The sequence below is a fragment of the Aphelocoma coerulescens genome, chromosome 3 (genome assembly GCF_041296385.1).
Source record: "Aphelocoma coerulescens isolate FSJ_1873_10779 chromosome 3, UR_Acoe_1.0, whole genome shotgun sequence".
Taxonomy (NCBI): domain Eukaryota; kingdom Metazoa; phylum Chordata; class Aves; order Passeriformes; family Corvidae; genus Aphelocoma; species Aphelocoma coerulescens.
In genome coordinates this window covers 78,297,580-78,315,104 of record NC_091016.1, presented here as the reverse complement: position 1 = coordinate 78,315,104, position 17,525 = coordinate 78,297,580, and the positions used below count along the sequence as shown (strand labels likewise).

The 17,525-nt window shown below is 38.4% G+C and overlaps 1 protein-coding gene across 2 annotated transcripts in view; it reads right to left on the bottom strand.

Moving 5' to 3' along the window:
* Positions 1-17,525, bottom strand: part of REV3L (REV3 like, DNA directed polymerase zeta catalytic subunit) — a 118,493-nt gene that overhangs the window by 14,171 nt on the left and 86,797 nt on the right. For both annotated transcript variants that reach the window (XM_069010975.1, XM_069010976.1), the window contains 4 exons: positions 10,121-10,236; positions 4,980-5,098; positions 4,204-4,322; positions 3,101-3,242 (listed from right to left, as the gene is read on the bottom strand). In XM_069010975.1, the coding sequence (XP_068867076.1) occupies positions 3,101-3,242; positions 4,204-4,322; positions 4,980-5,098; positions 10,121-10,236 (496 nt within the window). The remainder of the gene's footprint in view (positions 1-3,100; positions 3,243-4,203; positions 4,323-4,979; positions 5,099-10,120; positions 10,237-17,525) is intronic.

The following is a 17,525-nucleotide window of genomic DNA, read 5'->3' as shown; positions in this document are numbered from 1 at the left end:
AATCACTATTAAAGGCCATCTGCCTGACATACTATGTATTCAATCACTGTACTGAATTGGTTAGGTATAATTTCTTTAACCTTGAAGTTATAAATGAACTTACAGAACCAACAGTTTTAACAAGACCCTGCACCTTAAAAACAGGTTGGGGTTTGAGGTGTAGTTAGGAGCAACATAAACTGCCACTGTTGCCTTGCACTACTTGCACACTAATTGGTGTCCAGTGATGAATTGGGATGTGTGACAAGATGGTCAGGGACTGGTTCTGGCAAGAGACAGATTTTGGGTTTTTTTCCCCTAGTTTTCATAGCATCATAGAATTTAGGTTGGAAAAGACCTTTAAGATCACCAAATCCAATATTAATCCAGCACTGCCAAGGACCACATCTAGACATTTCTTAACTCCAGGGATGGTGACCCTGGACAGCCTGTTCCAATGCCTGACCATCCTCTTGGAGAAGAAATTTTTTTAATATCCAATCTAAACCAGCCCTGGCACAAACTCAGGCTATTTCCTCTTGTCCTATTGTTTCTTTCTCGGGAAAAGAGACTGACCTCCACCTCACTACAGCCTCCCTTCAGGGAGTTGTAGAGAGCGGTAAGGTCCACCACGAGCCTCCTTTATTCCAGACTAAACAACCCCAGCTCCCTCAGATGCTTCTCACAGGACTTGTGCTCCAGACTCTTCACCAGCTTCACTGCCCTTCTCTGCACTTGCTCCAGCACCTCCATGTCCTTTGTGTAGTGAGCAGCCCAGAACTGAACACAGGGTTTGAGTTGTGGCCTCACTAGTGCTGGGTACAGAGCGACAACTCGGTGCTGCTGGCCACACTGTTTCTGACAGAGGCCAGGATGCCACTGGCTTTCTTGGCCACCTGGGCACAGATGGCTCATGTTCAACTGCAGCTGACCAGCACCCCCAGGTCCTTTTCCTCCAGGCAGTTTTCCAGCCACTCTTCCCGTAGCCTGTAGCCCTGCATGGGGTTGTTGGGAGCCAAGGGCAGAACCCTCATAGAGCTGGCCTCAGCCCATTGAACCAGCCTGCCCAGATCCCTCTCTAGAGCCTTATTAACCTCCAGCAGATCAACACTCCCTCCCAACTTGGGAGTTGTCTGCTAAGTGACTAAGGGAGCACTCAATCCCATTGTCCAGATCATCAGTGAAGATATAAAAACAGGACTGGCGCCTCTTGTTTGTTGCCACGCTGAGTGCACTGGCACAGGTGCACCTCAATTGGGCTATTGATCCTAACACCTTTTTGAGGGGGGGGGAACCCTAATCCCTACATGACCATTCTCAGGTCCATCTGTGGTTTCTAACACATCAATAGTCCTTTTGTCTTTGCTGCCACATGGATCTCCACCCTCTACCTCCACTGAGACAGCAGACCAAAAGACTTTGCTAGGACACTTTCTCAACCACTGGTGTGATGTTCCCAGCTTTACCTCCAGTGAGCCTGGTCTTATTCCTTTCTCCCTTGAAATCCAGTTTAAAGTTCTCTCAATCAGCCCTGCTGACTCCTGTGCAAAAATCAGCAAGTTCTTCCAACATCTGACTAATTATCTGTATGCCTATGACCATTTCTTGTTAGATTTGTTTAGTCTACTATGAAATATTTGAGATGGCTTAATACAATAAAATAATTTTTAAAAGTTATTGTAAAACTCAATGAGAGATACAAATGTGGAAAAATAAAATATTGGAAATCTGTTCTTCTTACTATTCCATTTTAATGTGTTTTTTAGCTAAGGAGCAGTATCTTCATAAAAGGTAGTGATTCTTCTGTGTGAAAAAAAATTATTTGAGGTGACTGGGAATTGTTGCAAGTGCCGTTTTTGTGATCTAGAAAGTTTCAATGGAAACAGAACATACGTGCACAGAAGGGAAGAGAAAAGAACAGTCAGGATAGAAAATGCAGCATGCTTCTGTTGCTCACTCCCACTCACAGACATCTGAGAAAATGACAGGCAGAACAGTCTTTGTGGGCTGCAATCATGACAGTTTAAGCATATCTATCTTGGCAGTATGCCGGTCCCACACTCCCTGTCCCTAACTGTGCATTTCTCTTCCCTTGCTCCAACAGTGGTATTTTTTGATAATATGGTAAACCAGATCGGGGAGCTAAACTGGCAAATACCTACTGAACACTGCCATGGTTCTGCTGATGGTGCCTGCCAGCCTGCTCCCCTTTTCCCCCAAATATAGGGTGATTACCAGCAAGACCAACAAGAATCTGCTCTGAGTCAGGAGATGACACGGGCAACTGCAGTCAAAGGAAAAAACGTGGCAGAAGTTTTTTAATAGGATTGAATTGTTCAGGAAACTGCAGCTTCGGACACTCCAGTATTTGCCTGGCTTATGGTAACAGAAGAGCTAACACTTGACCAAGTAGCTGACTCTCATTTCAGGTGCTGTTCAGCTCTCACATGTAGCCATGAAAGCAGCAGAGGTAGCCTAATCACTCAGAATCTTGGCAAGGAAAGCCTTTGGTATTACTGGAGACTGCTGGGCTCTCAAACAAAGCACACATCTTGCTCTGTCCTGCTCCCTTTTCCCTCTGATGCCGGTATCAAAATAATAGAACCACAAACATCTTGCATGACACGTATTTAATAAAGCCAGAGCCCTTCTTGTCTTACTGTAAAATCTCACCTAGAGGTCTGCTGCACCAGAATTGTCACTTAGAACATATTCAAAGCTGCTTTGTCTGCCCTGGAAGAAACTAATTTCATCTTTCTAAAACATGCTTAATTATATTTCTTAGTGTTTTAGAAAGCACTCATTTTCAGACTCATCTAAGTGTGAACAATACCAACTCAAAGGGAAAGCTTAGTGCTCCTGAAGTCAGTAGAAGAGATTCCCACGTGTGATTACATTTGGGGAACTCCATTTTTAACACTTATTTTTAAACTCTGAGACTAGGCAATTCAAAAGCAGCAATAATAGACTGAATAGTATTCTTTATCTTTCAGTTTCATGTTAATTCATGTTAACAGTCTTCTGTGACCCTATGAAAATACACATATGGACTGAGAAGATACTCGAACATTTTGTAAAAACTATTTTGGTTTTGTGAAGTATAAGGAGAACAAAGTCTTACCTGGGAGCCTCTTGTTAATACATGTAAGAACTGAATGCCAAAAAGTCTTGCCATTTCACTTGTTCTGTCAATCAAATCCAGTTTGTCTAACAACAGGAGATTCCCACGAACCCGGCTAACGTAATGATCAACCATTTTCCATCTGTGAGAGTGAACACCTCATTATAAACAATCAGAAGAGAGCTGCTCTTTCTACTAAGCCAAATGTATTTTTATGGTAACTTGTAACAAATCAGCAAAAAGAAATTTCCTCTAGAACATTTTCATACAGCTCTTTCAAAAGTGTGGTGTATATAAATATACATTTATATATTCTAAAGATGTACACAGAATGTGTTACAGCAAACTACAGTTAAGGCATCTCACAATGACATACTACATCCTGTTCTCCTCACTGCCCCAAAGGATTACCAAAACAGAAACAACTATCTCCTCATCTGTTTACATGCTTTTTAACTGAGTGGACCTTTGTGGAAACATCTTTCTGTATTAAGAATGCCTATCACAGAATTCATAATTTCAGTATAAACCACATTTCCACTTAGTTACAAGGTTCAACTTTTACAAAAAATTTGTGTATGTCACGAACAATGTTCAGATCAGTACTCAGTTTCACGAATTGTTCATATCACACAATATCAAACTGCTTCAAGAAGAATGAAGCTGAATGTGATACATGTCATATGAAGGTATTTTTAAGCAGCTGTAACTCCTGTCTTAACATCTTGTGTGCTGTTTTGTACTACTTTTAAGCCTAGCTTGCTTGACATGCACTCTGAAGTGAAACAGAAGCCTGACAGTTCATTAAAAGTCTTTCTGATGAACAGTATATATAAAATAAAATAAAGACATTACAGAACTTCAAAATAGTACATCTATTCAGATATGTTCAAAATGTAACTGAAAATATCTTATTGTAATATTGAGGGTATAACTATGTAACAGAACATCCAAGTAAACAAGTTCACGTTGCTGCATATACACTGCTCTAGTGCCTGAGCTAAATTGATTATTTCTTCCTATGCTGATTTTACCTTCCACCTATCCATTGTTAAGAATCTGGCCTTAAAAACAGTTAACAAAATGGATTAATAGATCATTACCTGTAGACATCTGCCTTATTGTCAAACCAATCAGACAAAACTCGGAATGTAAATAAAGGAAAGCGATGATGGAGAACATGAAAGCCCACGTTCTCAAAAGTGTAATTCGTTAGATTCACCTAGAAAAACACAGCAGACATGTCAAGATGCATGATGGCTGTCATAATCAAAAAATCTCTACTTTTCAAAAACTGCAACGACTGCATTTATTAACTTTTATTAGTATTTTGTTAAAAAAGCTAATATTTCTTCTTAGAAGTCACTAAGTATTTACAAGTCTGGAAGAAGTATCCCTTATCAGTTGAAAAGACTATGCAGAACTAAGCAGTTCATAAAGATCAGGTCTGAACTTGGTCAGAAGAAGATTTGTAAAGACTGGGCTGTTTGAATATCAAATGTAAAGTTATAAATGGAACAAAAAAGAAAAGAAAAAAAAAGAAGAGTAAATCTGACATCTTAAAAATACATTCAAGTACTTAATGTAGTAAAAACACCATATTAGACAAATTCCTAAAACGAGTAAGTTGTTCTCAAAACCCACTAATCAGTGAAAAGGAGTATCATTAAGAAACACTACTGAAAAGTAAGGGCTTCAGTACTTTACAGTTTAGCGATATGCAAAACCCATTCTCACAAACTGGCAAACTACTCTATTTGAAGAGGTGTGTAAAGAAAAAAAAATCTAGAAGTTACACAATTTACATGAAACTTTCAACAAAGTCTGCAATAATTAGAAAACCCAGTAAGTCAAAACATTAATCTTTTAAAAAATTTACCTCATGTCTCATCATTCTCCAAATATTCAAGACAATTCGCCCAACAATATTTATTTCACTCATTGTATCCGCTCCGTATTCATCCAGCTCAGTGGCAAATCTGTTCTCTTTCTTTTCATCTAAAGACATTAAAAGAGAATATATTTACACAAGTTATAGGACAGTCAAGACCCAATCAAGCCATTCCTCTTCCAATTTGTGCTCTCTAGAAAAACAAGAATTCATAAAGATTACTACTGATTCCACAAGATTATTTATTTACCAATCATCCACTCAATCTCTAAATGGAAGTCCTCCAGGTTTTTCTGCTCTTTCCCTTTGCAGAGAACCCTTACTTCAGTTTCATTGAAATAATGTCCAAGGCAATATATTCTCCATAGTGGATATATTGGTTATGCAATGCTGAATGTTACTTGAGAGTTAGCTGCACGTGCAGTAGTACACAACATAAAAACATTATAATAAGCAAAAGTGATTTCTGCCCTAAGGTGTTTATAACTCAAGGCTTTACTTGCAATGATCTTACTCCAAACCAGGTCATGGAAGAGAAAATTCAGTGTCTTTTATACAGTAAAAGCAAACCCACTGCAGTGAGTGCAGGTAGACATGAGTTCTGGATAGCAGAGGGAGAAAGAAATAGGAAGGAACTAATGCAGATGCAGCACTCTACATCTTTCTGTGAGGCAGCGGTGACTAAAGCACAGAAATATATCCTCTTTTGTCATCCTTGATTTTTGTCATGCTTTGGAATACTACAGCACAAGAGAAGACAGTCTTTTTGGTATACATTTCTTTAAACTATCTCTTTTTTCAGTCATTACAAGTCTACAGTTTCGGTGTTCTTTCCAGAGTTTACATAGATGTTTTTTAAAATGTACCACACAGACTAAAATCCATTACGAAAATACACCGATCCTGTCTTATTTCTTATTAGTTTAATGGAAGAGAAATCACGTCAAGGCAATTTTCCCACAATTCTAAATCCACCCATTTTTTAACTGCTGGTTGCTTTGTATTCTGCCACCACTCATTTATCAGGTACAGCACAGCCTGTACAGTACCCTGCTAACAAAAAGCAGAACATTTTGGACAGTGTGTGGAAGTGTGGATACAAACTGTTTTGCAATAATGATCAGAGCTGAACAATTAGATCCTCAGACAGCCATGAAGCACATTTATGCTTGATGCCAGAAGTAAAAACTGCCTGAAATGCTGCAGAACTGCTGTGAAACAACATAATACAGACTAATTTTGTATGTTGTTCTTCAAATGTGTACCATATTAATTAAAATATGATTAAGAAAACCTATTTTTCATTTACTAACCTTATCAATAAATCACAGATCCTTGACAAAATTGAGCAGACCTTTTGTACACTTCACCAAAATGCATAGTATCTTTTTAACCTCCTTATTGTTTCAGATTTTTAAGGAGGAAAACCGCAACTTCTTTTTCCATGTCTGGATGGAAAAAAAGGCCCACCAAGTAGCAACATTTTTTCTTCTGCTTTTCTTCACTTTCACATGCTGGATCTCCTGTGAAAGTGAGGAACTTGTATTTCCTTCCCCTCCATATTTTTTTTCATTGGAAGCAGAAAGTATTGGTTAGATTTACTTTCTGCAGTGTCATCCCAGTTCTCTTCTGACTTGTTAAGGAGATTTCCCATAGTAAGCTTGCTTCACGTGTTGCTGGTAAAAACAGGTAGCAAAGTATACTGTGGTCACAAGAGAGACCCACCCACTGCTTGATGAACCAGACTGCCTGCGATGAGCACCACTATATTACAAAAACCTGCACTACTCCACAGCTGGGGTGGGAACTGTATCACCAGAACCATGTAAGCCTCTTTGGAAACTATGTTGTTAAGAAGCAGAACTGGACATTCCTCCTATCTTTCAAGTGCATGAGATGAAATAAAAAGAAGTCTCATCTTACCCTCTCTTACCCACTCCCTTTGAGCTGTGATGCAAAGGAGGAAACAGGAGGCCACAGTGCGCACACAAAAAATGCCACTATGCACAGGCACAGCACTCACTGTTCTTGTGATGTGTCCTAACGACTTATGTATGAATAGTTCACTTGTAAATGGCAGAGGCAGCACCAGACTCAGCCAATAAAGCAAAACCAGAGAGAAGTCCAGATTTCTTTTTGTTAAGTGAAATCACAGGAAAGGGAAGGAGAAGTCCCTTCCATCTTTATTTCAACAGGAAGAATGAGGAGCATATCGCTTGAAGGAGCACTTCCTGTTCTGAAAATACAGCATATGAATAAAGGAGGGAAATGTGAAGCACAGGGGATGGAAATGCAAAAGGAACACAGATGGGATCAAAACCATGGACAAGGAGGCCACAAAGCAACAGAGAACACAACTTGCATGTATACGGTCATGCATGCAAGCCCACACTAATGATATGACATTTTTGGGAGAGCTCATCAGTGTAAACGTTTTCTCGTTTTTCTCCTGCAATTCTGTCAAAAAATAATTACTTACCTTAAAATAACACCCGTTCTTAGAAGCATTTTTAAGTGTTATGTATTCCACTTCTGAGTGTGCATGTACCAGTTGGCACAGGAACATCTGCACTACAAATACCAGTGCTGTGCAGACTGTATCTATGCTCTGCATGCCCACTCGAACTTCCTGTCCAAAAATGTTAAGGGCTACAATCCTGGTTTCCTTCACTAGAACTGAACCCAGGTTGTGTGGGACTTCATAGTTGTAGGGAAGGAAGCCTGACTGAAATACATGAGGATATTACCATTAGGAACCATAAAGTTCCCTTTCTTCTTTGAGGACCCATTCATGTGTATCCCAAAATCAGTAACTTGAGGAAGAGCTTATGTCAGGAAGATGGGTACTATTAACAGCTTTGCTGATCTGTTTGGTTATGCATTAACTAAAGTACAGACAGAGCTGTCCTGCAAGACAAGAGCTGCAACAGCCTTTAAGAATAACAGCAGAGGCACATGTCCCAAACTGAAGCGATTGTTCAGCCATACTTCTACAGTAGAGCAGTAAATCTTTGTGATCTTTGGAGGTTTTAAGAAACCTTTGACTACAACACTTAACTGTTCCTCTTACCAAAGACATTGCAAATCTTAAGATGTAATGGGTCAAAAATTTTTCTGAACATGATTCAGTACCTCTGAACACTGTAACTAGAGGCATTATTCTGCAACTAGCATATCATCTCAATTTAAGCCATCAGAGGAATTGCATAACAAGGTTCATGCAATCAGTTATTATTCCTGAAGAATAAATTTGAGAGCTTTGTGCTGAAGAAGGAAACTTGTGAGCTTTGATGGTCTATTCATATTTAAACTATCATGTGCTCCTGTTTTCATACATAAAGTATTTTAAAATTCACCAAAGTCCAATTGCCAACAAATTTCAGCTGAAGATACAATTTTTTTCTTGTATTTTCTTGTCTCTGGGAAGACTCTATAACTCAGTTTTTTTCTAAACATGTTACAGGTATTGAAAGCATCAAAAGAGTATACAATCATTTAAACCTCAAGGAAGGAGTGTGTGAACATAGTGCTCCTAAAACATCGTATTTTCCTGGCCAGGCACACAGGAAAACTACACAAAAGATGACTCCTGTGCTGGGTATGCCCAAAGATTCAAGTAGCCCAGTATCAGGTTGTCATGTACTCAAAGGCAGATGCTTCAAGATAGGGGAAGCAGTTATTGATACTCTCTCTAGAGCTCTTCCAGCTTCTAAACACTTGCAGTTTTCTGGTCCAGACCTTGTTTTCACATACATCATAGATCCCAATGGACTTTTTTTGTCAAGAATTTATCTCCTTTTGAAGCAATGTACACTTTAAGCATTTGTACTATCTTGTGACAAGGAACTCAAGAGTTCAACAATGAAGAGATTAAAAATCAACTTCTATCCTGTACCTGCCACTTGCTAGCTTCACTTGATTTCTGGTTCTTATATTGGAAAAGACCATGAAAACCCAATCTCTATTTCTCTTTACATTCCTCAAGATTTCGTAGGCTTTTACCTTTCCTACACTGTTTTGTCTCTTCTGGAATCCCAAAACACTAAATTACTAGACACCTTTGGATTATCCTTCTCATCTTTACCAGTTCTCCTATATCCACTTTGATAAGGGGGATGGTTATGAGGAGGCTACATCAGTATTTGAGGTACAAGCACACTACAGATTTTTACATTTTTTACATTTACATTCATTGCTTTATATTTTCCTTGCTCCATAATTCCTAAAATTTGCTTTTGCAACCATTACAAAGCAACAGGCTGAAGATTTTAACAGAACAATCACAGTAAAGCACTTCTTACTTCATGGCTATTTACTACGGCAAGAGTCCTGACAAAAGCAGCTTTTTCAACTATTTTCATTTTTAAAATATCCCTCACCCACATCACCTTGATGACTGTAAAGAGCTACAACAAATTTTTGAGACAGTTTTTAATTTTGCAAAGTCATCCTGGCTCTTCTTGGGTGCAACAGCACATTTATTTAGCTGTTCACTAACTCCATTCTTCAGAATGGTGGCTTCTATTGATTGGCTAAGTACAGACACTAGGCTTACCATTCTCATCCAAGTTTTCTTGCCAGTCTAAACAGACTTTTTTCCAAATGTTGGAGGAAAGCATGAGCACTTGGGGACAATAAAATTTGCCCAAAATACACGAATGGGTATTGAAAGTGAGGATTTTATTACAAAGCTGCTGTCCAGAACAGTTGCTACTCAGGAGCATTTTTATGTCCTTGTATCCCAGCCAGAGAAACCACAAATGATGATTATGGTAGGTACTCTGAATGACTTAAGCCAAGGAAAGCAAGAGAAGGTTTGGTAGCAGAAACACCTCAAAGAGCTGAAAACTTAACACACAACTACAGAATGTAAGTCCAGGTTCATGAATACAGGACACACACAGAAATGGAATACTCCAGGAATTTGTAAATTCAGAAAACACCAGAATCTCATTGGTATTTCTAATTTCTTTTTGGTGTGTGGGTGTGATTATACTGTAACAACACAGGAGCAAGAACAAAAACTGAGGCCTATCTCAAGAAATACTCTGTATTTATTTTTTTAAATTGTTCATAGATTTCAATTTGCTTCTACTAGAACTGAACTGAAGCCCTATACAATAACTTACCTGGCACACGAGAAATCATCTGGCATAAATCAACATTCAGTGCAGCAGCCCTCTGTAAGAGATAACCCCAGGAATGCATCTGGACTTCATAGCCTAACAAAATGTCTGGGTCATATCTAGAGAGGTGGGAGGAAAAGAAAAAATGAGCTTCATATCATTTAAGAAAATATTTTCCATGAACAGAGTATAAACAGGATTGCATTCAAATCATGTTGAGTTTAAAAAAGACGCAGTCACAATCGGTTTCTATAAAAGCAGAATCTGGACTAGGAGACAATATTTAAAACAGGCAATCTCTCAGGATTTTTAGTAGCATTCAACAGCAAAAATATTTAGAAAGAATACTTTCACTGGAATTTTTTTTTACATACTTCTATTATTTCGGTCTTTACAAATAAAGAACAAAATTGAGGTCTCATCAGGTTTTATTGATGGAATCAGGAGGTATCAAGCATAAACTTAAACCTAGCTACTGGCACGAGACAGATGTGCAGTGAAATATAGTCAGGCCTATGGAACAGAATTTGCCAGTAGGTTAACTGGAATGTTTTACAAATAATAATGTGTTATGCATACTGAAGTGTAGCTTTGAATAATAAGAGGGAAGTTCAGGTCCTAAATGATGACCCTTTATAGGGAGTTACAATTTGTAGCTGAGTGAGAGCTGTCTAAACTGAAACACACAGAAAAGCAACCATATCTACCAGTTCTCTTTAAATACCTTTTCTTATGACTACCTTCTTCCTATAAAAGATACAAGAAAAACCCCTTTAATGCTGTACCTCTTTCCAGCTGGAAAATCTGACTGGCTCAAGTATGACAAAAAGAAAAGTCAGAATTGACTTCTGACACAGTCACTTCCAATCAGGCTCAGAGCAGAGCTCACTAGACAGAAGGACAAACAATGTGGCTTTAAAGACAAAGCAGAGGCAGGAGTTAGCTCAGAGGAGCTAGTATCACCTAACTTTTGAGCAGGCACTATTAAAACCAGAAGTCATGATCTGGTCACTTGCTCAATAGCCTAAGAATGATTTTCTTGGGCTGGGCAGACAGCGACTAGCCAAAGTAATGAGATATCTGTTATTTTTAGCAAAAAAAGAAAGGAAGCTTCCTTGGGAAGAACAGCTGCTTCTTGGTTAGACTAAATGATCTTTAGTGTATTTTCCAACCTTGATGATTCTTTCAATGCAGCTAAGGGGTTTTGAGTTCCAACAGGCAGCATTCAATACAACTGAATGACATAAGGGCAGCTGTCAGGAGGTAAAGGATTGATGACAGGCTGAGGGTCCTGTACCACAGTCTATGCCCAACCCTACAACAGGATGCAGGCTTGAAGACCTCAGTTTATTGGAGAAGGAGGCAGGGGCCTTGGTTTATGAACAGGATCTCTGTACTCCTTGCATCCATAAACACATCCAAAAAACGCAAGTATTTCCTGACTGCTGAATACAGAACACCCTTTCCCCAAATACCGAGTGAGTTGTATCACAGACATTACAAATGAAGCTTCAGACTTTATCAGGAAAGTGTCTTCCTTGCTTATGCCACCCAGCCCAATATCTTAGTATTTGAAGATACTAATTACTCTGAGAATAGCTCCAAAAAAGAGCTTCTCCACACTTCTGCCATGGGACACTAACTTTCTGTGAAAAATATCTGAACCTTGTTACTCAGCATGGCTCTCTCTTTATTACAATTTGGGCTTTTGCACCTGCCAGAAGTTGCAAAAATACCCTTTATCACCTACTTCTACTTGTGAGAGAACGGATTTGATACAATTTTTGCCTAAAGCAGAGGATTCTAAAGTAAGTTTTTCATTTCTAGCATTCTACAGAAAGTAAAAGAACTAGTACTTTGCCTTTGGGGGATATTCTGCTATCTGCTCTTCATGTCGAAAGAATAATTCTTTGGTTTTGGAGATAGGAAATGATCATCAGGAGTGGAAGTGGTAAATTTACTCAATTTGGAAACCTAGTCTACCAACAGTACAAACCCAAAGCTACTTGGAACAATTTATGGACAAATGACTGAAGCTAGCCTGCAGTTCATTCCAGCAGTGGAGTCAGCAAGAGTTATGACCACTTGCTGCTCTGCACAACATACAATGACTGCCAAATGACTCTCCAAAATTATTAATAGCTCCATTTATGCTTTGAAATAAAAAGGAATTATGCCATGTTTTATATAGGCATAGAATAAACATGACAAAAATTAACATATTTTCAAATTAATTCTTGTAACTAAACTATCTTGGTCCTAGCATATTCCAAAACACTACTGATTAATTAAAATGAGGGAAGTAATCAGGCACGTTCATATTTGAAAACTGGTGTCACGTAATTCAAAATGGAAAATACTTGCAGATTTTGCACAGGACAAGGCATTATGCAGACTGGTTCCATGATAGATGCAAATGTGAATCTGAAACTTGTGAAGAACTGCTTAAGTGGTACATAAAACAATATTCACTATGCCAGAAATCTGCTTTCCCTTTTAAGCCTGTTCTGAACAGAAACAAGCATCTTGTTTGGAAGCAGCAAGTTGCCATAATCATATTAGCAGCTACCACCTGTGATGAAGGACACTTGCTTTGGGTTTTAACTTGCCCAAGCAGAGCATTATTTTTCTCACTTTCTACTTAAAAAAAATTTAGTGGGCTATTATATTACTACTGCAACTGAATACATTTCATCAGTTCTGGAGGTAATCTTCCAATTATCTTTTAACCTAATGAACAAAATGACCTCTGTAATCCATCTGCATGTAAACTCAACAACTGTTTCTCTAGTATCCTTCAGATGTGAAGATGCTTTTATAGGACAAGACATAAAAGCCCTTTAGTTTATGGTGTTTTCAGATACATGCTTTTTCTTATAAAAATTAATTGTATCTAACTTAAGTATCACATATTTTAATGCAATTTTATGTAAATCCACATGTAGATTGGAAAGCTTATTAATCAAAAGATTTTTTAAAAAACCAGTGTGCTAGTTTGGAACTCAGTCTTGCCTGTCCAGGCCATTAGGGATCGCCTCTAATTGCACATTACTGAGTTACAGGCTATCACTTTATGGCGCCATTACTTACTCTGCTTTTCCATCCCAACTAGACACCACACATGCATTAAGGGGAGTGTCTAATTTCAGCTAATTTTGGCATCTCAAGTTTTCTAAGCTGGTCTCTATTGTCATTGAACAAAAAGCCTCTTTGGGCGAACCATTTTTTATATTTTAGCCACCTCTTGCAGACCAAGATCCTGTTCTCTCTGTTTAACTTTCCTGGTGATGAGGATAGCTAGTTAGACAATGACAGTGAAGTACAGATGTTTACATTTCAGTCATCTGATTTATACAAAGCTATCTAAATGGAAAATCAAGGTAGAGTAGCTAGTAAACGGTGAGATCAAATCTTACTGTAAATTCCCTATAATCACAGTCCTTTAATATCAGTTTGTCCAACTTGGATCCAAGTGGCATCCTTCTAAAAGCATGAAAACCAATAAATGTACTACTGGCAGCTGAGTTGCTCAGATACCACAGCAAGTTACACATATATGTATTTTGTATGTATATCTGTATGCATTCACAAGTATATCTGATTATCTCTGAAGGAAAAACCAAAATAACATTAAATTGAAGAACTCCTTTCTACTATATTACATTTAGAACCCTGAACTCCTGCACTACCTATGCATAAGATCAACCTCATGCAACAGGTTTAACAGATCTATGAAATTTCTTGCACCTAGAAAGAGACACTGTTGTTTCTTACTTCTAATTTGTTTGCTGATGAACGAAGTCCTAATTTATGCAGCAGAAATGCCCTCTCCTGCAGCCCAATCTCATGTACCAGCTGTACCAGTGAACCAGTGTGACACTTGCTGAGATCTCCTGTGGTATTCTATTTGCTATTAGAGCAGAAGATGTGGCTGGACCTAAAAGAGTACATTATTCCACATGGGGAAATGAACAGGCAAACCTGAAGTTTAGCTGATGTGAGCTTAGCTGAAGTGCAACTCCCTCTCACTTTCTCTCTCCCCTTTTCATGTGGTGCCACAAAGAAACAGGCTGGGAGCTAAGAGGACAAGTTTTATATGTTTCATCTTCCCCTCTCACAGTTTTTACAGTATACTACGAAGCTGGTCTTCATCATCAGATCAAGCTATTTTATCAGAAGAAATTGTAATGAGACCAGGTGTTACACCTGCAAGAAACTAGTAAATTTTAATACTGATATCTGAAAGCTGCTGGCTAGGAATAACACGACAGGAATAAGAGGTGTGCTTGCCAACATATGCTCTTTTGTTAAAAGGATGGGCCCTGATACTGCTTTGCATGCTGTTGCCAATCTTTCTGCAAAGATGAAAAGCAGCATTTATGCTGGCAGGATTTAAACACAACAGCATTAACATTCAACTCATACATGCTGCAGAGAGAAGAAATGCGATTATTTTCCTTTCCAGCTAAGTCGTATATGCTACTATGACATCTCTTCCTCTTTCTCATTTGACAATTTCGTGAATGAACACTAAAGCTTCCCAGTTATACCTTCCCTTCTATTATGTGTCTGGTTTTCCTGACTGCCATTTTTCTTCCAGCTATGATTAAGAGAAAAAGGGGGAGAGGGTAGGGGGGAAATTGCTAGACTTATGATATAGACAAAAGCAGTAACTGTGCATAGCAACACAAGGCATGGTGACTCAAACATGTAACTGAAATCCCTGAAAACATTTTTCCAGTTTGCCTTAGAATATAAAAATCCATACAATTGACACAGGACATTAAATACAGATTTCTACAGGAAAATGCCTCTGATGAAGATGATACTGGCCTGGAAAAAGAAGGTTAGATTAGCACATCTCTATTTTAAGAAGAAAATGTTGCTAGAGCATTTACAGAAGAAAAAATATAATGCACTGTATACAAACAAAAAAAATTATTAGCATTATGCCTTATAAGAAAAACATTATAAAAAGTATTTAAGCATTAAGAGTTAAGTAATATGCAAATGTTATCCCCAAAATGTTTATGTAAAATCTTACATTATACTCTGTTCATGTAATTCTATCAAAAACTACTTCAATGGAGACAAGGAGCTGGTGGGCGTCTGGTAAGTCTCAAGTAGCAATGAATGTACTATTTTTTTCAAGCCCATCCTGGTTTCACATTCTCCTGTGTCAGAGAGATGGGGACTGTACATTCCCACATGAATTCCCCAAATTCTGCTCCTCTCACACCTGCAGGACCTGCCCTTTTCTGCTGTTAGCATCTGCACTTCAAGAGAAATGGATCAATTTGCCTTGAAAGTGAAGGAGAGGCCCAGACATTTAATTTCTCTCTCATGGGAATCCACTGCTCCATCAGGCTTGGACATCCCTAGTTTTGCTACGTTTTAAATCTCCATGCAAACATTCTTGTAGCATTTCCTTCAACCTTCTCCTCCTCCTCAAACAGTCAGTTTTCCTGTGTTAGGGAGCTATGTCAATGTGTTTACTCTTTCCTGCTTTTAGGTTCAGAGGGATGGTTCTCTTATTTTCTCAAGCAGAAAGATTCTTCCATTTTTTCTCCCATCTGAGTGCAGCTGCCACCTTATGATCAAAAGAGGGTCTATTCAAGAAAGCACTTCAGACAGCAGAACAGAATGCTTTAGGACAGCAATGTATGTCAAGGCTCCATTTCAAGAAAAAAATAATGCTCTCTGACAACTCCAGAGAGCCTACAACCTGGATCTCTCTGCTTCTAGGACATCCCCAGCGACTGCACAGGATTAGAAGGAGGTGTCTCTCAGCTGCTTTATGTCAGTTTTGAGCTGAAGCCCTTTTTTTTTTTTTTTTTTTTTGGTTTACAGCCAGAGGACAGCTTACCAAAGAAGGGAAATTCAGACCTATGCAGGTGCAGCTCCCTCTCAAGGTCTAAGACAGTTGTCAGGGTACCAAAAACCAATTTAACGATGCTTTTCTTTGCTACAAATCTGTGCTGTTTGTTTTTCCCTCCCTCCTCCAAACTCACCTTTGTGGCTGTTCCTTTCTGTCTGCTTCCTGACTCTCAACCATCAACTTCAGTATTACAATACCTTTTAAAATTAAAATTGTCTCTACATAGACTTTGGTATTCACACTTGTAAGTACTCCCATTTCACAGGTTAGTCATTCTCAGTAATGACCTCCTAGAAACAGAGGTGCTTATTCTCCTCAATGTTTGGATAAATCTGTGAATTTTCAGTATAGATGAAATCATAGATCACAATTCAAGAGAAAAATCAGGTCTTCTTCTGGTCTACTAGAACTCAAGATGACTTATTTCTGTTTGCCAATGGCTCTGAGTTAATCAGAGACAACATCTACTAATCCACAGAAGAACATTTAACCTGGTACTTCACAGATGCCTAGGTATTAACCTTACCATGGTCATTCAGATTTAGCAGACCCTAAACAACCTCACAGTGAAGGTATTAACTGAATCCAACTTCAGTTCATCAATTCCAGTCAACTTTCTGGAGCAGTACTCATCTTCAGTGAAAACAGAATAACTTTAGCTCTGCTATAAAAAGTTAGATTTGGGAAACACTCTTCACTGACAAAAACTTAGTCAAAGAGACTGATGAGCTAAGAGTACTGCAGAAGTTACAAATTTTTCAGGAATCACCTTTGCCTCATCTGTGTGAAAGACTGACCAAGAATTCTCTATTGGGCTCTTCCAAAGTTTATATGTATTGACTACAAGTTACAGAATCAACCACTGTTTATTTTCAATAGCCAGGATAGAAAGAAAACAAAAGGCCTAAACAAAGAAGTAGGCAGCTGGAACTTGAAACAAATTCCACAATTTCACCTATATGCAATAAGAGGAAGAATTAGGCCAACTACTAAGAGAATGACTAGAAATAGGAACAAGAATTCTTAAACTGGACTGTATAAGATAATTCCTCCTGCAGCTGAGATCCTCTCTGTTCAGTGCTCCAACAAGTTGATAAAATCTGTTCCTGATACTGACAATCAAGAGTGAGTAGACAGTCTGTCATTCATTATGCCAGGAATCTGGAATTTCAGTCTTCCACAGCCCAAGAGGCCTAGAACATGAACCAAAAGCAGGCTGCAGTCATGCTGGGAAAGCTGTTCAGTCACAAGAGCCTATTATTGTCCAGCCTAAAGCATGTATCAGAATATAAGATACTGATACAATTCTCAGCTGGAAAATTAAGGTGATTTTGAGTGTTGCTCCATGAAGTTCAAGTGGTAGTATTTCTTAAATATGGCCTGATAGTTTTCTTTCTCTAATCTATCAGATCTATTATTAAGTGCATCTACCAGCTCCTAGCTTGTGCTGGAAAAAAATAACACTAAAAAAGATCAACAGAAGATTGTTTAAAAAATAATCACTAATTTTCATTAAAGCTGCTTGCTTGT